The sequence below is a fragment of the Acomys minous genome (assembly GCF_964271855.1).
Source record: "Acomys minous genome assembly, chromosome: 20".
Taxonomy (NCBI): domain Eukaryota; kingdom Metazoa; phylum Chordata; class Mammalia; order Rodentia; family Muridae; genus Acomys; species Acomys minous.
Genome location: NC_140502.1, coordinates 18,866,002 through 18,888,576, shown reverse-complemented (window position 1 = coordinate 18,888,576; position 22,575 = coordinate 18,866,002). Strand labels below are relative to the sequence as shown.

At 42.4% G+C, this 22,575-nt stretch overlaps 1 protein-coding gene across 1 annotated transcript; it reads right to left on the bottom strand.

Annotated features, from left to right (window-relative positions):
* Positions 1–10,224: 10,224 nt before the first annotated feature.
* Positions 10,225–17,233, bottom strand: LOC311590810 (pregnancy-specific glycoprotein 22-like; the record flags this gene model as incomplete). Its single annotated transcript, XM_084770068.1, has 5 exons — positions 10,225–10,499; positions 11,581–11,922; positions 12,685–13,044; positions 15,722–16,081; positions 17,170–17,233. The coding sequence occupies 5 exons, from the start codon at positions 17,231–17,233 to the stop codon at positions 10,225–10,227; spliced, it is 1,401 nt and encodes a 466-aa protein (XP_084626194.1).
* Between the last annotated feature and the right edge of the window lie 5,342 nt (positions 17,234–22,575).

The window sequence follows — 22,575 nt, the reverse complement described above, 5'->3', positions numbered from 1 at the left end:
CTTGCTTTCTGTTTCTTCTGTGGTCTTCTGGTCTGTGTGGCCTGGGATTCTCCAGGTCTTTTGATTTCTGAGAGTGTATGGAGTCTCGGTCCCAGCTGGAGGCTGGGAGAAGGAAGCTAGGACAGTTGATAAGGTGAGGGGGGATGCTAAGGTAGTGAGAGAGTGAGGGAGTTTAGCCTGCAAGTGGCCTATCTGGACTTCTCCCATTCTGCTTCATCTTTGGAAGTGTTGGGATTCTCAACTCCAGTTGAAGGTAACTAAATGGGTGCAGGGTAGTGTGAGCGTGTGTGTGGAAGGAATGCTAAAATAGTGAGAGAGTGGGAGAGTTAATCAGGCAGGGCTGTATGCCTCGACTTCTTTCAGTCTTTGAGGTCTCTAGTAGAGCAGAGTCTATGCCCCTGTTGGAGGCTGAAGCCCAGCAAATAAGAGAGTTTGGAATTGGAAATAGGACGAGTAGACACTGAGAGAGATAGATAGATAATGGGGACATTTGCAATGTTGGTAGCCTACTGTGGCTTCTCCCAGTCTGTGACATCTCTAGTAGAAATGTAAGCTTCCACCCCAGGCTGGTCTCTGATATAGTAAGGAGTTTCTATCCAATTGGGGCCAGAGATATGGTGACTAGGAGGGTCCAGGACTGGGATAGGGTGGGCAAAGGCTGAGACTTGGGTAGTTTGGTGGTCAGGCAGCCTACCTGGACTTATTTCAGTCTGCGAGATCTCTATTAAAGCAGGGAGTCTATGCCCCTGTTGGATGCTGGGGTGCAGCCATGACAATTGGTCTTGGACATTAATCTTCTGTACTCTTAATAGATGGAGATGTAGTTGTATGCTGGAATCTACAACTGTAGTGTCCTGACAATCTCTACTATATTCTTTTACTGATATAAATCTGATTGCCCTCAATATAATTATTACAGCCTCAGTCTTTCCATTGCCCCTACAAATTGAGTCTTATTAATTCTTCACCAGTTATATAGGTAACCTTTGCCTGGTAAATAAGCACAGACACTTAGAGGTGACACCTCAAACAGAGACCTGAAATATGGATTTTGTTTAAAGTTAAAGATGAGGAACACTTGAATTTTCATGTGGATGTGAGTATAATAAGGCAAGAGAATTAATTGGCGCTAAGAAGATGGGACAGACAGTATTGAAGGAGTGATAATTATTTCATTTCAATGAAGTTTCTTCTAGCTAAGGGAGGCAAAGCGGGACAACATCAGCTGATAAGATTCATGGAGTCCATTAGTAATTTTCAGCTTTCTTTCCCTGAAGGGGGAAATCTTGGTGTCCTAGAACATGGTCCCAGTTAGGAACTATAGCCAGATATTATTTATAGTCACCTGATGGTTGATGGTGAAGCGGGAATGATTGTTATTTTTTTTAAAACAGAAAGATAGAAAATTTTTATTACTCAGAAGTTAAACCTCTGCTTTTTATGTGTTTTAGGTTTTGCGTACTTGAGCATGCGTATAAACTGCTGTAATCTTTTTCCAGTTAAGATTCTTCTATGCATGTTCTCACATGATATTCATAACCTGAGTTATTTAATGAAGGCTATGCAAATCCACCATCCAATACACCATCATTGTCATAATTCCTTCTTCATAATGAATGCCTAGATTTATACATTTTTAACTAATTGGATAGAAAACTGGGTGCCATTGTAAGTTTGTATTTGCTTAATTGGTAATGATGTGTTTGAATATTTTTCTAATGTTAATCATGGTTTTCTTTTTAAATTTTAAACCGCTTACTAACTTTGTTTTTATGTGTGTGTGTGGTAAAGATTATTGTTAAGCAACTGGCCCGTGAGGATTCTAACGCTGTCTGCCAGAAAAACCATCTGTCCATTTTGAAACAAAGGAGATGTTAGGGATTACATTCACCTCTATCCTGATAGTGCATCTTCACATACTCAAGGTTTATCTCTGGCTGTGGTCCTCCAAAGACAGGCAATCCCTCAAATATTGGCATTTGACAAGGAAGTGGAAGGAATAATGATTAACATCTCTACTTCATGTCAAATGTTGGTTGCCAGTGTTTAAAGACAACTAAAAAAGTTTCCTCATGCTTTTATACATCTTATGAATGATAGTCTGCTGCCTGCTAAAAATAATGAAATGTATTACAAAATAAAAAATTAGATTAACCCTTTAAATTTGTATTCCTCATTTAATTTTTTTTTATTTTCGATGAATGCCTCAGACGATGTAGCACTGCTTTTGCTGCATATTTATTTCAAATTGGCATCGTTTTCTTCTAGTAAGCCTATTGTTTTTTTATTCAGAACATGCTATTTTATTGTCTAACATTACCAAGCTTCAGCAGATACCCTTTGCACAAATAATATTTGTAGGTGGGAGGAAAGATGGTAAGGTTTCTAGAGATGCCTCCCTGATTTTTACTTACTTTTGTTTATTAGGCCCCTGCAAACTTTTTAAACACTGACAATGCTCCTGTGTACACTGTCATGCCTTTTCAGGACTTTTGCCAACTGTTTGATATAACCGAATGTAAGGGCCAAAGGTAACCTGTAAGCCTCACTTTCCCAAGGACAGATAACTTCTTGGAATGCTGAGGGCTGTTGCTTACCAGAGACAACAAACCACACATTTTCATTTCCTTTAAACAAAATTGTTTTACTAAGTTGCACTGGATGTTTGATCATGTGTAGACAGGAGGTATGTGGGCAGGAAATACATCTAGTTGTACACTTGCTCCTATTTGGCTATAGTCAGGAAGTATGCAGGCGGGAGATATATGAAGGCATATGCTTTCACCTTATTGAACATGGTGGGAGATACAGTAGCATTGTGGTTTTGTATTTTTAAGCCATCTTAAAATGTGACTTATTGCCATTTTGTGGGCTCCCAGGGAATGGACGGGACCAGAGCCCATCATCCTGGCCAATATTTAAATAAAGGTTGCTTCAAATTAAGCTAAAAATGTGGATCTTGTCTTTCTCTTGTGATTCTCAAGTTTAATATCAAAGCATAGGTATTTCATATTACCCTCGGGGGATCACTCTTTTGTGGAAAGATCTAATGGACAACTTAAACATTACTTAAAAGTAAAGGAGGAGAAATAGGATTCTATGGTTACTCCTCATAATATTTTTCTTCTAGTTTACATACTTTAAGTTTTTAAAAATTGAGCAAGGATAGCTTTACTTCTTCAGAGTGTTTTGGGGCCCCTATGGGAAAAAAATCAGGGTCAAGTTTCATTGGAGGCACATTATGTCAGGTGAGTTGAATGGCCCAGATTTGGCAATTCACTGGAGCTGAGGCTGTGTTTCTGTTTTTCCTCACTCAAAAACTGAAAGACTGACTCAGCCTGTAGAAGACGGACAAAGAAGTCTAAGGTATCTGCAAAGGCTTTAGCTGAAGAAAATGGAGAGAATGGAGTGATGGAGATCTCTAGCCATAAAGAACAGAGTCTGCCTACAAACAGTGGTTCTGATGAAAAAAAATATCAGTGACTGAGGGGAAACGTTTGGTGAAGTTTCAGGCAAAGGGTTTGCCTGCTGAATTGCTGTTCCTTGCTGTCATTGTTGAATGCCTCTGTTACTGCTGAGACATACTGGGCTAAGGTACTCAATTGACCTGTGCTTTATTTTGCTAGTTGAAAAGGGAATAACATTACTCTTTATGTCAACGACTCTAAGAACTTGGGCGCCATTACTACTAATCATATTGTTCTCCAGGATCAGAAGGTCAACTTCACAGAAGGTTGGGCTGCAGTGATACCTGGTTTTTGTTTTTTTACATCTGTTGAGGAATTCCAGCTATGTTTACGTACAGGGTCCCAAATGCATAGGATAGATAGTCATCATGATCAATTTTCAAAAGAAAGGGATACTTCGGTATGTAAAAGTTTCACAAAATGGAAAGCTCCTGTAACATTACCAATTTGTAATCTTATGGCATTCCCTTAAATTCTCTCCCTCCCTGGGAGACATGTGTTTTTTTCCCTAGGCACTGTATCATAAGATACCTTGGGCCCATGACATCATTTTCAGCTATTCCACTCCTGACCCAGGAGCATCAGATGTGAAGAAAGTAATGTTTACAGTCAGGTAGGAGTTTTTACTGTAGGAGGTTTGTCCTACCTTAACTGACATGTACAGACAGGACTATGGCAATTAATTGCTGCTACCAACCACATTTTAGTTGTTTATAGAACGTACCCAGTCACTAATGCAGTGGCTTTAGCTCAAGCCACTACACCTAGATATGTTAATTATCTGTCTATGAATTGTTCACACGGATTACAGATTTATTAAAAAGGAAATTGAAACTCTCTCAAATGTGTAAGAACCATCTTTGATTGCTGTTGGAGATAAGGTACAAAACTTGAAAATGAAATTTTTCTTGAGAAGTCATGCTAATTATTCTTGGATTTGTGTAACTAATGTACCTAACAATTATTCTCAACTTATGTGGAGTCATGTTTGTAGTAACCTTACAAGAATGTGCTTATATGAATATTTAAGTGTTGATGATGAGGTCATCAATTAGTTGATGAAATATTAACTGTTCAACATTCAAAGTTAAAGAAGTTATCCTTCTCCATTGATGCACAAAACCTGGAAAAATTTCTTTCTCATTTTTTTTGTCTGGATTTGGACTTCTAAAGTGCAGTCCATAGAAAAATCTCTATAAATTTTGCTAGTAATACTAGAAAGCAGCTTGGCCTGTAGATTGATTTACTACTCCTTGTCTGCTTTAAAGATTGATTTGCAGACAAGTGTGGTGGCCTAGGCCTTTAATCCCAGCCCTTGGGGGCAGAGGCAGGTGGATCACTGTGAGTTCGAGTCCAGCCTGGTCTACAAAGTGAGCCCAGGATAACCAGGCATACACAGAGAAACTCTATCTCAAAAAACAAAACAAAACAAAAGATTGATTTTCATATCTTGAAATTTAAAAATAAAAACCAGAAACTGTAGGAAACCACTGAATTGGCCTGCCCTAGCTCCTTGAGAGGCATGTGTCATAGGGTTTTCAGGTTGGGGTCCATGGCTTCTGAGGCACCATGTGCCATTCAGTTTCCGAGAAACCGAGGCACTCTTGTAGGCAATAATGTATACAGGCCACTTTGTATTTCTATATGTTGTTTTAGAAGTACTTAAAGCATATATACTTTGACACAGCAATTAAATATTAATCTTGTGTATCCTGTGTAGCTTGCAGATGTCAATGGTCTCTGGTAACAGCAACTGTATTGATTCTGGTAACTGACACTATATCCTGTTTCTCATAGGGATATAAAAATTCTGATTGCTCTAAAACACTTAGCACAGATTCAGTCTCTCACAGTCTCTTCAACATGAGCATGATTAATTCTTTGAAAATCCATAACAGGTAACCTCGTCTCAGTAAATAAGCAATGGCACTTTTAGTATATGTGACAGACAGGTTTGGAAAAGAACCATTGCTTTGTCCCTGGCTTCTAATGCCTTGTCTCACACAGGTGAGGACTATGCAGAGATATTTCTGAAATATAATAGACTGGTTTTTCTTTTCTTTTTCTTCTTTTTAAAAAAAAACTGTATAGCTATTTTAGTTGCATGTATGTCTTTGACCACAAGCAGGCCTTTTGCCCACAAAAGCCAGAAGAGTCCATTGGATCCCCCGAAATTTGAGTTACAGGTGGGTGTGCACTTCTGTGTGTGTGCTGGGAACTGGACTTGGTTTTTGCTACAAGAGCTTCCCATGCTCTTAACCTTGAAGCTGTCTTCCCAGCCCTCCTAGGTGGATGCTTTTAGAGGCACATCTGACTGGTAGAGAGTAGAGGAAAAGAACTTGCTGGAACTCTGAATAGAGGGAAAAGGCGTGCTTGGCGGATCTGGGTTAGGAATATGGGATGCTAACTTTCTCCACGTGACACCACTATTTCCAATACTCAGGATCTAAGGCCAATCAATCCCTGCAGGATTACTTCTCTAAGGAGCACAGTAGGGTAAGATGACAGGGAGATACTGAAATTGCTTGAAATCAGTGACTTCTTCAGCAGAGAGTCCTTAAGTTCAATGCAGTATCTACTAGAAGAGAAAAAGTTAAGCCCTCTCCTTTATGTTCCAAGAGGAGAGACAGGAGGACACCAGAGAACACATGGGTTCCCATCTAGTAGCTGGGGTGGGGAGTACCTGGAATTCTGAAGACATGCTCCAGGGGCAGGTGGATTGGTTCTAGGGTCAAATCAAACTATCAATTTGGTTTTGCTTCCTGGAGCCAGATGTCTCCTCAAGCTGTCATTTAAGAAGATTAACGTCCCACAAAATCAGCTCCTCCCTGCTCCACAGACACCCAAGGAGGCCTCCAGGGTGGATATACTGGATGCGTGACAGCAGACAGATAGCTTGTGCATCACATTTGCAGCCTGACGCCTGTGTGAGCCTCATGTGACCCCTTCTGACACTCCTCCAGCTCACTTGGACTCAGGATTATGAAACAATAATCTGGCGCCAGGACTTCCTAGTGATCTTCCCCCTCTAAGACTCCAGAGTTCTCTCAGCCAGACCATGTGTGTGCCCCAAAGATTTTTCTCAAGTCATATTTATGGTGAGAGCCACACAATCTGGACTTATTCTGATCCTTTGCCTGAGTTACTATAACACACATCCTACTATCAGCCCAGTGGGTTCAGTTAAGAGATTCTAATATTACAGTTTGTCTACCCTATGTGTGTCCTTTTCTAAATGTTCAAACCCCAATAGGGACATAAAATATTGACAGAAAGTATAAATATACAGTCCAGACCAGTGTGGGTGAAGTAAAAACTACCTGACTTAGCACCCAGAAGTTTAAAAAATGCAGACTGTTTATGTGGTGATATACATGTGTTTTGTCTGTTTCAACCTCAACATTTCATGTTTAGGGTTAAAAATTCTATGTCCAGCAGGGTAATGGTGGTGTATACCTTTAGTCCCAGCACTCATGTTTTGTTGTTATCTCTTAGAGGCCTATTCTTCTCTAAAGAACAGGGGGGAAATCAGTGGATCCTCATGGGAGGGGATATGAGGAGAAGCTGGGAAACTATAAACAGGATATGTTCTGTGAGAAAAGAATACATTTTCAAAGGCCATCCCACTACCACACCATGAGGCATGGCTGTAGACAGACAGAGGCCCAACCACAGACATGACATACAATGTGGGAAAGGGAAGACATTCAGAGGCCCAGCTGTTGTGTGGCTTGTCTGGAGCAAGAGCCACTGCAATGTGCAAGTGTGTGGTGGAGAGATGAAAGAGAACGAGAAAAAGAAAGGTTTGAGCATTATGAAATGCTCAAATGAGTCTAACTGGTGATGTGAGGGTGGAGAAAAATAACCTAATATGGGTAGCCTGCCTTGCCACCTGAAGCTATGGTGAAGTCTTACCCAGTGCTGTCACTGAGGGCCAGGGGTCTGGATTTATGTCCATGGCTCATATTACCACTAAAGATCATGTGGACATCCAGGGAATATGTCGATGTCTAAAGGCTGTGCACAGTTAGTCATGCCCATGAGTTGGTGCAGCACTCTAGAGAAGAGGCAGGCCTTACACCTTGCCTAGACAACACAGTAGAGCTGTCCCTGGTGGCATGAGTTCAGGAAATCTGGCCCTGCCACTCATCTCCTGTAAGGTGGTTTGATCAAGGGAGAGGTGCCCTCCACTACCTTGCCACTCACCACCTGTGACAGGCAGGAGTGTTGGCCCCTAGGTCATGAAAGCAGGAGAAATGGCTCTGACCCTCAATGGGTGCAGTACTTGGGAGACCTGTCCCTGAACCTTACCTGGGCAGCATAGTAGTATTGGACCTGTGGCAAGGATGCAGGTGAGCTGCATGAGATGGCACAAGTGCTGAAGAGCTGGCCCTACCATTCATCTATCATGTGCAGAGGCCTTGAACCAGACCACTGACTCATTGCAATGAACATTTGCAACTAAATGTTTGTGGACAAAAGGGTATACTGTGGGAGACACTAGGATACACTACAGCTGCCACATTTAAAGTTTTTTAAATATTGTTTTCTTTTGGTGTCGATGCCGCCCCCGACCAGCAGGAAAGACACCAACACCGGGAACTCTTCTCGCAGCAGTTTATTCAGGATCCTTGACTACCGGAGTGACCCCGGGAAAAGCTCCCACAGAACCTTTATAGTGTGCCTGGTCCTATCAGAGACTGCCACATTGTCGTTCTTGGTTGGTGCGTTCAGATCACGCCACCTCATGCTATGCCTTGTTCGGATCACACCACCTCACGTTACGCCTTCAGGCATGTGCATAAGGGGCTTGCTCAAAGGCGCATTGTGCAGGCGCATAAGGGGTGCATTGCGCCGGGGAAGCAGCAGGGGGCGCTGCTATCTGTGGCTCTTCACATTTTGGGGTTTTGTTTTTATTTTATTTTGAGGAGAAAATTACAAGGTCAGGTGGTGAATACACAGGGAAGAAGAGATGAGTGGAACTGGGTTAAATGATATGAAAACTCATGAAGAATCAATAAAATGTTTTTTTTTTTTTATCTAAAACACCCCTCTATTTTCAATAAAAGGAAAAAGATGGTTCTTGAAAGTGATAATGGAATTGACAGTCTTTAATTAGATTAACTTTGTTTTTTAAAGATTGATATTATTAACAATAGAAGTGACAACACATGATGCCACAAAGTGACAAGGTATAAGGAATTATAACAGGACAGTTTGTACATTTAGACATTAAGGCAATGTAGTTAATTTAGACATTCTAGGTAATCCCACTATATCTTGGGTTCATGGCAAGTTTAAACCGATTTGCCTATATTTATGGTGAATACTAGGATTTGTGGTGCCATCTGGAGTGAAGGATTATCTGAGGCCACAAGTCTGCTTCAAGACTATCCCCTAGTGAGGTATCTGGAGGTCCACAAAGGTATTTATTGGCAGCCATAAACTCTCTAAAATTGTTTTAGATGGTCTAAAATAATTTAAAAATTTAAACTATTTGAATCAAATCAGAAATTCCATAATCAGGGATTAATTCATCTGAATAACAAATGGTACATCATTAACAAGATACTATAGAAAGTTTTCTCAATCCAATCTGGTCAATACCCAGAAAGTCACAGTTCACACCAATGCCAGATGTTTTTTCATTTTGAGTTTTTGAGACAGGGTATCTATGCATAATCTTGGCTGTCCTGGACTTGCCTTGCAGACCAGGCCGGCCTTGAATGTAGCCTTGGCTGTCCTAGACTCAAGTTGTAGACTAAGCTGGCCTTAGACTCACAGTGATCCACCTGCCTCTGCCTCCTTGAGTGCTGGGATTAAAGGCATGCACCAGCATGCCCAGCTCTAATGTCAGATTTTACAGGGATACAGCAGTGCACAGTTGATGAGGTTGTCAGAGGTTGGAAGCAATTCTGGGGTGCATCACAATACAGACCTTGCAAAGTACTGTATCCCTTCCAGAGATCTCTTATGCCTACTGAATTTCCCCAAATCAATGGCTCCTGACAGTGTGTCAGAGGCTGGAAGCAGATTGGGGGGTGTATCATGGAATACACCTTGCAAAATACTGGATAACCTTCTAGAAAACCCACATGCTTAATGAGCACCTTTAACAGGTTGGCTTTTGGCAATATTAACAGGAAAAAGATTCATGTGCAAGGTCTCACTGTGAATGCAACTCGCAATATAAACTACAGTCCTTTCACTGTGGATTTTATATCTGTACATCAAAAAAAACCCTGAGAATAAATTCTATATATAAACCAATTAAATATAAACAGTTCTCTCTTCTATCATCTTTATTTCCCATGGATGACTTATGTCTAGGCAACCTTAATGTTAGATGAGGTAGTAAACATGAAATATGTTTTGGCATATGAGAAGTTGCATTTCTCTCTATGCAAAGACTTACTCATTTTTGCAACAGATTCAGACCATCCAAAAGGTCTAGGCTTCCTCTAAATTAGTTCCTGCGGATTCTTAGGGTTGGCTATATATTTGACCGACAACCTAAGCTCTTAATGCCTCTGAGTTTTGTTTGCTGTTTTGATGTCTTTGTTTCCCTTTGAATTCCTTATCCTGACCTGTACTTGAACACACACATAGCCCAGGATTACAGGCATGACTCACCATGCTGGCTGTACCTGAGAAGTAACTGACTATTTTTCCCACATAATTTTCCTCTATTCCATACCCCATCAATAAAAAAAATGCTGGCCTTCAGCTATAGGATAAAAGGGGAGTCACTCATTCATCACGGCCACCTGACTGGGTAACTGAGCTTTGTGTCTACTCGATTGGTGACCATACACCGATACTCTCCTTCATCCTCCAGCCTGACAGAATCGATTCTGAGTCCGCATTTTGTCGGAGACAGTGTCATCCTCTCTGTGAGCTTCAGATTGTGGTTATTGAAGAACCAACGGATGGAGGTCGCAATGTCAGGTGAAACACAGGTGAACATCACAGATCTGTTTTCTCTGACTGTAGTGTTAGTGATTCTCACAAAGGGCTGTGATGATAGAGGCTCTGTGAAAAAAACAGAGGAAGGGACGAAATGATAGTAGTTCTTCCAAGAGCTCAGCCAGACCCTCCTCAGTTAATACTTGATAAAGCCTCCAAGTAGAAGTTAGAGCTGTGACTACGGACATACCCTGTGTCTTTACCTGCCACCCATGGTCTAGGTGACCCTGATTCAACCACTGTGTTTCCTATGTCTCAGTTTCCATATACTAGAGCACATGATAAATGATCACTGCTATGTCTGTGGGTTAAGACTGGGCATGGACAATGAATGGCCTGAACTTGGATGGGAGAGCTGATCAAATCAGCAGCTTCTGTTATTATTTACTCACAGAAGAAAGTTCCCTAGGCTGGACCCATGAGAAGGAGCTGCCTGGAGTAACTGCCTCCTTCTCTTTCTGCAATGGGACTCTGTCCTTCATATAAGTCTCCTCAGCCCATCAGAACAGTTGGGTTATGTCCTGGCACCTGTCCACTGAGATGCAGGAGAAGGAGATGCACAAGTGATCCACATAATTGCAGCTGTCATGGCTGCACATAGCTGGTTCCACACCCTGTGGAATTTGGACAGTTAGTAAATCCCTGTTTCCTGTCTGGTCTAACAGAAAATCAAAATCCACCATTACAAAGAAAGTGTCACCCAGAGCCCATCCAGGGACAGAGTTTTGGAGCCAGGGCTACTTGGTACTCTCTGTGAGGACCCTGTGGCTTCCTTATGCAGTACCTGACTGACTCCCAGAGTCTCTCTTGGCACCATGTAAATAGTGAGAGCCACAAGAATGTGCACTGAGGCTGATGCCCTTGTGCTGAGTTATCCCATACATATTTTGCTCTGTGGAGGTGGAAACAGGTGAGGGATTCTGATTATCCTCAGTTTGTCTACTCAATGTGTCTTACAGTAAGTGCCCAAACCCCAGTGTGGAGACACAACTCAGAGAGAGAGAGAGAGAGAGAGAGAGAGAGAGAGAGAGAGAGAGAGAGAGAGAGAGAGAGAGAGAGAGAAAAGACACAGCCTTGTCCTCACAGTCCAGTGTATAGAGTAAGATAAGTCATACCCAGCATTCAGAGGCCATAGAGAGTCACTTACTGTCTACATAAAATTGCACATGTGCTCTTTCAATTTTGGAATCCTTGTTTCGAATTTCTAGTGTGTACATTCTTGCATCGTTTTCAGTGACATTCTGGAGCAGCAGGGATCCTCTGGTGTAAATTATCTCTCTTTCACTGTATTCAGTGCCCCAGGTGGTGGAATTCTTGACTCTGCTGTATTCTGCAATTTTAAAGGCTGGGACCCTGTACACGGCTTTGTACCAGGAAAAGGTTTGCAGATCTTTTGGCAGATTATGAACAAGTAGAAAAACGCTTCTACCTTCAGCAGTATACCTCGGCACTGGTTCAATCAAGACTTGGGAAGAAGTGAGAGGGTTGGCTGGAAGGGAAAAGATTACCCATTACGTGAGGATCACTGGACTTGGTGGAAAGATGATGACCTCCATTCTAAGCAGATGGATTCTTCTCTCACCCTAGAGTTGCTGCTGTGGGTGTGTCTACCCCAGTTGATGAAAGTTAGCAACATGACCTCCTCCATTCCCTCAGGCCTTGAAAATGCCATTTCCTCTGCATGGTGCTCTCTCTTCAAGTATCTTCATGGCTGCCCCCCTCACCACCTTTAGTCAGACACTGCCTACACTCATGCACACTGGTTTTAGAGATGATGCCTACCCTGAACTCTACAGAGTTAGATTTTCTCTTTAATGTGCTTTACTTGTTTGGTTGGTTTAGTTTGGTTTTTGGTTTTCAGTTTCCTTTGTGGCTCCAGTCAACCCCTGACTTTACCTTCTAGATATTCTTGCTACACTTTCTGGGGTCGAATGAGGGTCAGGAACAATCTGATCTACAGGGTGCGATCAGTTCTTGGATAAGGCTCAAGTATTAGGCAAGCTAATTTTATGTTAACAAGATCAAAACATAGACTACTCTAAAAGATAAGTTACTTTCCATCAAGGTCTTTCTTGACGCAGGTAGAGTCTAAAGATGGAGTCTGATCCATCTCTAGTGTGTTTTTCTACACTAAGTGTTCAAACCTTCACATAGGGACAAGGTGCAGAGTAGAGGTAGCCATGGGCCAGGCATGACAGTCCTGTGTATCTAAGCCCCACCCAGCACTGAACAATTACAGAGAATTACTTACTGTCCACCTGGATTTCTACATGTGCTTCTTCACTTTTCATATTTGTACCCAGAATCCGTAGGGTGTACAATCCAGCATCGTTCTGAGTGACGTTGTGTAACTCCAGGGATCCATCACTGTACAATTTCTCTCTGCCGCTGTATGCAGGCCCCAACACACTTGATTTACTGGACAATATGTATCGGCCAATCTCAAGGTGCCTGAACACATCCATCCCTTTGAACCATGCAAAACCTCGAATATTTTCAGGGGGATTGTGAATTTTTAGGATAACCTGTCCCCCTTCAGGAGCAATGGGTGGCAGTGATTCAACAGTGGGCTGGGAAGAGGTGACAAGGCGCCCACAGTTCCAAAGAAAGGCTAGAAAGAGAGAGAGAGAGAGAGAGAGAGAGAGAGAGAGAGAGAGAGAGAGAGAGAGAGAGAGAGAGATTATTTTAAATTGGGACCTTTGTATTTTGGTAAGATGAGGCCCTATATCCTGAGCAGGTGTGTACATTACAGAGCCTAGCTGTGCAGATTTGTGCCTCCCCATCCTACTTCGTGTCCCTACACTTGCATTTTCTTTCTTTGGTGCTCTCTCTTCAATTGACAACATGGCCTTGGTTCTCTGCACCCAGATCACTGTTTGCATTTATTGTAGATTGGCACTGAGCTGATGACTCCTCAACTTCTTGCCCTATACACACTGTTGTTATTTTTCTCTTGTGCATCCTATTCACATTTGACTTTCCTTTCTAGTTTTATTTACTGATATGTCTTCCAGTCCATTCCAATTGGGGCCTTGTGAGAACCATAATTTGACTTATTTTTTAATGCTATCTAGAAAAATCTGAGATACCTGTGGAGAATGAATTACTGAATGATGTTGAAGGACCCTGTCTGTTCACAGGTTTATTGAAGAAATCCATAGGCTTGAAAATACAATATTGGATTTTCCATTTGTTTTTATTTTATACCTATTTACAAATTATATTTGTGTGTGAGTTGAATACAAGGACTAATCTCTGTGTGAGGTGGGTGCAGGACACAAAACCTAGGTGGAGATCTCAACTTGTCAAACAGTGAAACAAATATCCACTCAACCATATCACTAATCAGCTTCTTAATTGGGATGTAAAGCTGAGGACGCCATTCTTCAGGATACTGTGCTTATGCTGATTAACTTTGGATAAGAAATAACTTCTACTTCTCTTACTTTTTCCATATTAAAAAACAGCTTGTTGATACCGAGCCTCCATCCAGCACTGTGTCTTCTCTCCTGCAAACTCTGAGACTCCTCTAGGTCCCTTGTCCTTCATAGGAGACTCCAGAGAGTAGGTGAGTCCTTACCTCTCACATACTGTACATTTGTAATCTCCTCAACTGTGAACAGGAGACCCTAAAATGTTGTGCACAATTTGCACAGGAATACAGGGGATGCCTCCCTGGTCTTTGTGACCTGATCTGTCCTCCCTCTGTGGCATGTCTGTTTACAGCACTGCTCCCACATACTCTTGTCCTCCCCCTCTCTGAGCTAAGCCTCCTCCCAGGCAGGAACATATTCCATGCAGGAAAACTTCCCATATTCCCATAATTTGGGGGATGTTCTCTCTTCAACAAAATGTTCTGCCCCACTCTCAGTCCTACTCCATGCACCTCCTGATTACAGAGTGAGTAGGAAGACTAATGAGCATCTTGTGACCTGAGAGACTAGCAGATGACCCTGAGGCTGCCTTCTGCTCTGTCCTGGCCTTCTTCTGTCAGCAAAAAAGGAAACTCTTTGTAACTATATGGCATAAAATCCATCTCTGCACCCAGTCTGCCCTGTGTTCTCAATGCTCTGAAAAGATCAAATTTGGTCTCATCAGGAAGGTGACAGAAATGTCTGTTAAGGTTCAAAGGGAAAAGCTGAGTGATGAATGGGGAAGGAAACAGATCTATGCTTACTGGAGCGAGGAGTCATGATTATGACCCAGACAAAGGCCCATGATTTGCCAGGAATCTCACATTCTGAGTGTTCAGAAGGAAATGACCTGATTCCTGAAAAATGTTAGGAGCTCTTTTATCTCATAAAGTATTGCAAAAGAATGCTCCCAATTCCTCTGCTTTCTTAGCTGTATAAAGGGTCTGCTCATGTGCTCCCTTGGACCTCTGTCTAATGGATTTCCCTTGGCTTTCCTATACTTCCCAATGAAAACACATGAAATAGATATGGAAGATGATCCTTTGGCAGCAGAATAGCACACATATTAAGCAGTCAGTAGGTTTGAGAACATTGTGTCCATGATTTCCACGTCTTCAAAACAGGTGTGGAACACAGCTACCAGGTAAATTCTGTTGACTGTGTTTTCTGAGGCTGCCCCTGATTATCACAGGTGGAACTGCAGCTCATATCTGGGGAGCTGTCAGATGATCAGAGCCTGTTTCCATTTGCATATTGAAGGGAATACCCAAAGAACAAGTACTTGTCAGGGTCTCCTCTTCTTGGGATACTGACCTTCTTGTTAAGTCTCATAAATCCGTTAGGATGGTTATCTAATGTCCTGGGCACCTGTCCAGCTATGCTATCCCTGATATGTCACTGGAGAAGATGACCAGGAGACTGATCCTAACCACAGCTCTCATGGCAGTGCACTGGCTAGTTCCACACAACACAAGACTCTGACCACTTAAAAGCACTGTTCCATGCCAACGGTAAGTCAAAATCCAACCCTACCCTAGTAAACCGTTTCTCAGGGTCACCTGGAATTAAGTCTATAACAGACGTCTGAAACCAGGGTTTCCTGGAGCTCATGTCTCTGAGGATCCCATGTCTTTCTCAGCCAGGCCAACCTTACTCCCCAGGATCTTTCTCAAAGACATGTCCCTGGTGAGATTCTCCCAGAGTCTTTACAGGGGCTATCCTTGGCTCAGCCTACCTACCTTGTGTCCACCTGTCTGCAAGGCAAAAGTCAAATGACCGATTTTCTCCAACATGGGTCTACACTCAGACCCTAACATGGGGAACACAATGCAAAGGGGAGGTGAGCATGCACACACCATGCAAAGAATCACTTACTGTTCACGTGGAGGTAGGTGAATGTTATTGATACAATTTCTTCATGTCTATTAAAGGTTTTTAGTGTGTAGTATCCTATATCGTTCTGGGTGACACTGTGGATCTCAAGAGATCCATTTCTGTACACAGTTGCTCTACCACTGTACATAGCACCCATCACATTTGCATCACTGTTCAGTGCATATAATGCAATTCTGAGGTTCATATCTGTCATCCGTTTGAACCAGGCGAAGGTTATAAGATTATTTGGCAGATCATTAACAAGGAAAAGGACATTTTCTCCTTCAACCACTTGAGGTGGCACTAATTCAACGGTTATTTCATCAGTTGTGGGTGGGTACCAGAAAGTTAAAATGGAGGCTAAAAGAGAAGAGAGAGAAACAATCAATATTGAGCAAATGTGGTCATCATTCAGCTTAGGTGTGCAGGTAAGGGTGTGTCCACCTGCCTTAATGGGGGTTGATAATATGACCTCTCTCTCTGTACTTACCTCTATTAGAAATTCTTTGTTCAAGTGTCTGCCTGGGTCATTCCTCAGTGTCCCTATAGTTGGTGTGAGGGTGCTTCACTGACCTCCTTTTATTGAAGGTCTTCACTGTTTGACTTTTTTCTCTGTTCCCTTTGTGGTACCACTCAACCCCTCCCCCCCCAAGATAATCTTCCAGATGCTCTGACTTTTGATCCACTATAACCAGGGCTATGGGAGGACAGGGATTAATCTGACCCTTTTGGAAGGTTCAGTTCCTGAAAAGACTAAGCGACTGGTAGATAAAGGAAAGAAAATGGAAGGAATCAAGTAAGGAGACAATGTGTCTCCATGAATTTATCTACATAGTTGCCAGAATTGGAGCTAATGACAAAAATTATAGTTAAGTGTGATTTAAATGATTTTTGGCTTTACTTATATATTGTATGTGTGTGTGTTTGTGAAGGAAAGTATCTCAGTGTGCCCATGTAAAGGTGTACTGCAAATCTGTGTGTGGAGGCACATGTCTCAGTTTGAACATGTGCAGGATCATGCCACAGCACCTGTGTGGAGGGAAAAGAGCCTGAAGAGCTCTGTTCTCTTCACCTAACATGTGAGAGGTGAAGATTGAATTTATCTTGTCGTGTCTTCACACTCTAAGATATCTCACTGGCCCATCCTGTTTAATTTCTATTTGGGGATTCACCCTGTTGTGGTTTGGAGGACCAGTCTTCAAAAACATTGCAGCCAATGCAATCAGCTGTGAATGTGTAACATTTCAAGCTTTCCCCCATTTTTCAAAACTTCCTGTCTGCTGAGAGAGTTTCTGGCTGCTGAGCCTTTCTCACTCACTGTACCTTCTGCTCCGTGAAGAAAATTGAAACCCCACATTTCACCTCAGGATCTCATCCTCTTTAAGATACTCCATTCTCTCTCTGAGTTTCCCTCCACCACTACCACCACAGAGAGTTGGTACACTTACCTGTGAGCAAGAACCCCTGCCAGGGTTTACCACACTTGTGGAGAAGCACAGAGGATGTTTGCATTGCTGTTCTCACTGTGCTATCCTCTCACTGAGAAGAACTTCACCTCCAGCACAACACCAGCCTCTCTGCTCTTCTTCCTCCCTCTGAGGTAAGTGTCCTCTCAGGCAGAAGAACTTTCAAGAATCCAATGGCCTGTGAATGGTCTCCAAGCCACTTTTCTATCCATTCCACTCTCAGTGCTGCCCCAAATCCCTCTCAACTTCCCTTTATGTTTTTACCTCAAGCAACACATTGAGCAATTAGGCTGATAAGCATCCCCAATGCCCTCAGGGCCGATACCTGTGGTTTCCTGGCTTTGAGTCTGTCAGCATCAAAAAGGGAGACTCCCTTTTGACTGTGTTCTCTTGTGATACAGAAACCCAGTTGTGTACCCAGTCTTCTCTGGGTCCCCATTGCACTGGAAAGGTGGGATTTCTTTATTCCCAGCAGGAAGGTAACAGAGAGGTCTGTGAGGTCTGGAAAGGAGCTAGCTGAGTGATGACTAGGAATGGAGATCAATCCTTTATCACTAATGTCACCAGTCAAATTTCAGACCTAGGAGAGAGAACAGCTGTGTAAGCAATTTTCTGTTCTCAATGTCGGAAAGAGGTGACTCCTGTGTCCTGGAAAGGATTGGACTCCTTATTTCTTTTTTTAATATATATTTAATTAATTTATTCATATTACATCTCAGTTGTTATTCCATCCCTTGCATCTTCCCATTCCTCCCTCCCTCTCATTTACCCCCTACTCCCCTCCCCTATGACTGTGACTGAGGGGGACCTCTTCCCCCTGTATATGCTCATAGGGTATCAAGTCTCTTCTTGGTAGCCTGCTATCCTTCCTCTGGGTGCCACCAGGTCTCCCCATTTAGGGGATGTGGTCAAATATGGGGCATCAGAGTTCATGTGAAATTCAGTCCCCACTCTTTACTCAACTGTGGAGAATGTCCTGTCCATTGGCTAGATCTGGGTAGGGGTTCGAAGTTTACTGCACATATTGTCCTTGTCTGGACTCCTTATTTCTAAGGAGGGTTTTTAAATCATAATTTATTTACATTACATCCTGATTGTCATTCCCTCACTCTTATCTTCCTGTTCCCACCCATCCTCCCTCTTCCCTAGACCTCTGTCAGGTGAATTCCTACTCCTCCACCATCTGACAACACCCTATTAGGTCTCATCTGGATAGCCTGCATCCCCTTCCCCCGTGTTCTCACAGGGACTCTCTACAAAGGGGCAGTAATCAAATTGCAGGCACCAGAATTCATGTCGGAGACAGTACCCCATTCTTCTAAGGATGATTTCAAGATAACCTTCGAGCATTATTTCTTGACTGAGGTGTGTGCTAGATAAGTCCCTGACTTCTCTGAGCTTCCTGGGTAACATTTGCTCTTTGTCTAAGTGATTCTCCAGTAGTAACATTGTCTTTCCCTATGAAAGAAGAGAAGGCATTTTCAGGTTTCCCAGGTGACACAGGAAGCAGCCCATATGTCAAAGACACAGGAAGCAGCCCATATGTCAAAGAAGATTCTACGGAGAGAGCTCCAGGTTAGTAGAGACAGAAATGCAAATCAGTCTCCTAGGCAAGGTCTTGGCTCAGAGAAACAATTTTTGAGTGTTGAGTGTGTGTCCCTGGAGATCGCTGGGATAACTGGGAAAGTACATATGGTCAACAAATCAGATGTGACCTACCATGATACCTTCAATGTAGGTGGGATGCAGGGCCTGTCATCCTGCTAACTTTACTACTCAGGACTCCTATTTCCATGTAGCATAGAATGAGTCTAGACAGGATTCCCTATTTTTACCGGTAAGTCCTAGACTAAAGTTGAAATAATATGCATCCAGAGGCTGGGCATCCTCTGGAGGAGCCTTGTATTTGGAAATTTTCAGAGAGAAATCCTATGACATTTTTCTTCAGCTTCAAAGGAGATGTCACAATGCAGGGAGCTGTACATGTACGTTCTGGTCCATTGTTGGTGTCTGAACCCTTCCTTCTCTTTTCCCACAGGGTTTCAAGTGGGTCTTCTCTTGAGAACAGAGAATATTGATTCAAATGTATGTGTCATCTTCACTGCTCTAGATTTTTCTTACTATAATAAAAGCACATCAAGACAAAAAACATTTTGCTTGCTGGATCATTCACTGGCTGACTAGCTGGCTAATGCTTAACTGTCTTATACAACCATGGGCCATCTGTTCCCCACAGTGGTCTGAGCCCTCTTGTATCAGTTAAGACAGTCTCTCATACACAAGTACACAGCCTGACCAGATAAGGGTAGTTACTCAACTGAGATACTTTTTCCCCCAAGGTGAATTTGGGCTATGCCAAGCTGACAGTGCACCTTAATTAGGACACTACTTCAAACTGTCAAGTCTTCCTCCACATTGAAGTCCCCCATTCTTTAACTCAGTGTCCCTCTCTGTTGGTTGTGATAACATGTGCTGCTGTACATGGTCTCATGTACCTGGTCCCCCAGAGTCATGGCCCAGCTCAAGAACATCTATCCTGGCTTTCACTTTCTCATTTACAAAAGCCTGAGCTCAGGGAAACCCTGATGTCCACCACAAAAAAATTGTAAAGTATAAATGAAACATCATCAACAAAACCATGGCATCATCCTGACTCAGGACAAGCCTTCCAGGTACATCAATCACTTGCCTCTTCTGACTCCAATTGAATCAGACCAGAAGGCAATCCCCATCTGAGACAGTATAGTAGCTAGTAGTGTTTGCGGTAAAAGAGCATGAGCATGGTTCAAAGCTCTCTGTGGTCTTTCTGGGTCATGGTAAGTATGAAAGCAAATGAAAAGGGTAAGAAGCATGAGTTAGTGCCAGAAAGAAAAATCTACTTAAATCTGAATAAAGCCTCTTTGCCTGAGAAGTCACTCCCTCCTGGGAGAACCCCTGTACACACACACACACACACACACACACACACACACACACACACACACACCATATTCCAAGACCAATCCAGTGTCCCGCAGGATAATCAGAGAGGCAAGGAGAGGAGAAAAATGGATCTGGAATCCTTATGAGAATATTGGATTTGTTTGTGCCCATGGACACTGGCAGGTAATTAATTTCTACTTCTACTCACAAAACCAAGGCTTCACTTCAAACTCCATGCTCACATTTTAATATTTTACTTACCAAGACCTGTAATTATCTCTACTGGGATCTTATCAAGGTCCATGGCTGAGGTCTGGACAAGGAAGATGTAGATTTGCTATCATTAGTAGCTAGGTAGGGGGCAAAGAGCTCTTGGTAGTATGGCTGGCACTTCCCATTAATGAGCTAAGAGTACTGTGCAAGTGGGTGAGAGACTGCATGGCAAGAGAAGTTGAGGTTTCCCTGAGATAGAAACAGATATCTGAAGGGGATATAACTGGGGCACCCAGACCATCTGACACAGACAATAAAGCCACATGTGATGTTAACAGAGGGAAGGGGAAATCCTGGTCTGAAGCAGGCAATGGTCTCTGTGTTAAAACCTCAGTTAAGCAGGTCCCAGCCAGAGCTTGGGTTCAGAATAGTAGAAGAACACTCATGTAGCATGCACAAGGCTATGACCGATCTCAAGCACACACACAGAACAGCCCCAGTGGACACACATGTGTGCCCTGAGACTGAGTCTTGGATGTTGTCTGTGTCTCCATCACCCTGAGCCTCTCTAGGCAGAAGTCCCTCCACCCTGTGGGGCTCGTGGAACATGCCTCCAGAGGAACTGTCATGGAACTACTGAAATGGAACACGTCAAACCCTGGAAATATCAAATATGAGGTTTAAAATCTCATCCTGAGAGTGGAGGTATGGGACAAGGCTCTTTCCTGTTTCTGTGCTATGTGTGTGCTGGGAACTGGACTTGGCTCCTGTAAAAGAGCATCTAGTGCTCTTATCAACGGAATCATCTCTCCAGAACTCTCAGGTCGATGTATTCAGTAGCACATCTGATTGGTAGAAGGTACAGAGCAAGAACTTGATGGGACTCTGGCTCTAAGGCACAGGTGTGTTTGACAGATCTGAAGTAGGGATTTGGAACACTATCTTTCTCCATATGAAGCCACTGTTACTAATATCTTAGATCTAAGGACAACCTCTGGGAGAATTGTATCTCTAAAGAGAACAGTGATGTTTAATGTGAAGGAGATGCTAAAGTTGTTTGAAATCAGTGACTCCCTGAGCAGAAAGAACACTGTATTTGATCCTGGATCTATCTACTAGGAAGGACAAAGCAAAGCCATATTACTCACCTTCCAGGAGGAGTGACAGCAGATCACCAGAGAACACATGATTTCCTATCTGGTATGTAGCCTGGAAAGTACTAGAATTCTGCAGAAATTCTCCAGAGGCAGATGACTTAGTTCTAGAGACATTATCAATTGTCCGTTTGTTTTTATATCCTGGACAAGATGTCCCCTCAAGCTGCTGATGACCAAGATTAACATCTCTGAAAAATAACTCCTCCCACTCTATAGACATCTGAGAAGGCCTTCAGGATGAAGACACTGGATACGTGATTGTAGACAGATGGACCATCTGTCACCTAAGTCCTGTGTGAGCATCATGTGACCTCCGAATTTTCTGTGTCTCAGATTCCAAGTTGATACACACATGGTGTATGATTTTCACATTGTCTATCAGGTAGCCACAAGTATGAATAAGGACTTGACACTGGGGCAGGAAGGAGTCCAGCATTTCAGACTGTCCCATACAGGACTTATATTAAGCCTGGAATTTCTTAACATTTAGAGACTGGACCTCAAATACTATTCCTCACATGTTTAACCATTTTTTTTCTGAATTTTATTTGGGTCCCTACATAGGTATTATTTGCCCCAAATAATCCTGAAGAACCCTTAAGAGAAAGTTTCCCTATTTCCCTTAAAGGGGGTTGGGTAGGTTTTTAATTGCTTTCTTGTGCTATAGATGTTTATTGTCATTGGGAGTTGGTTATAAGCTATTATTGGTCTTATTCAGAGAGAAAACAAGGTTAGACTCAGAAATTTCTCTCTTTTCCTTTATCTTCTTTCTTAGGTATGGAGATGGGGGTTGCAAAGAAATAAAGGGGAATATAGAAATATATAAGGATGATAGGACAAAAAGTGAATTATCGAGTTTACTCTTCAAATAAAGGCCTTAATTGTTACTTACAAATAAGGTTAATTTTAATTCATTGATATAAAATTTTATATATTGATACAAAATCAGTTTAATTTCAGTACATTGAAATAGACTTCTAGCTTAATATTAGTCTTCACATTATATTTCTACTCTAATATGAGGTATTGTACACATACAACCCAACTAATACATGCTTTACTTCCAATATTCTGATAGTGTTACTACAGGTTGTTT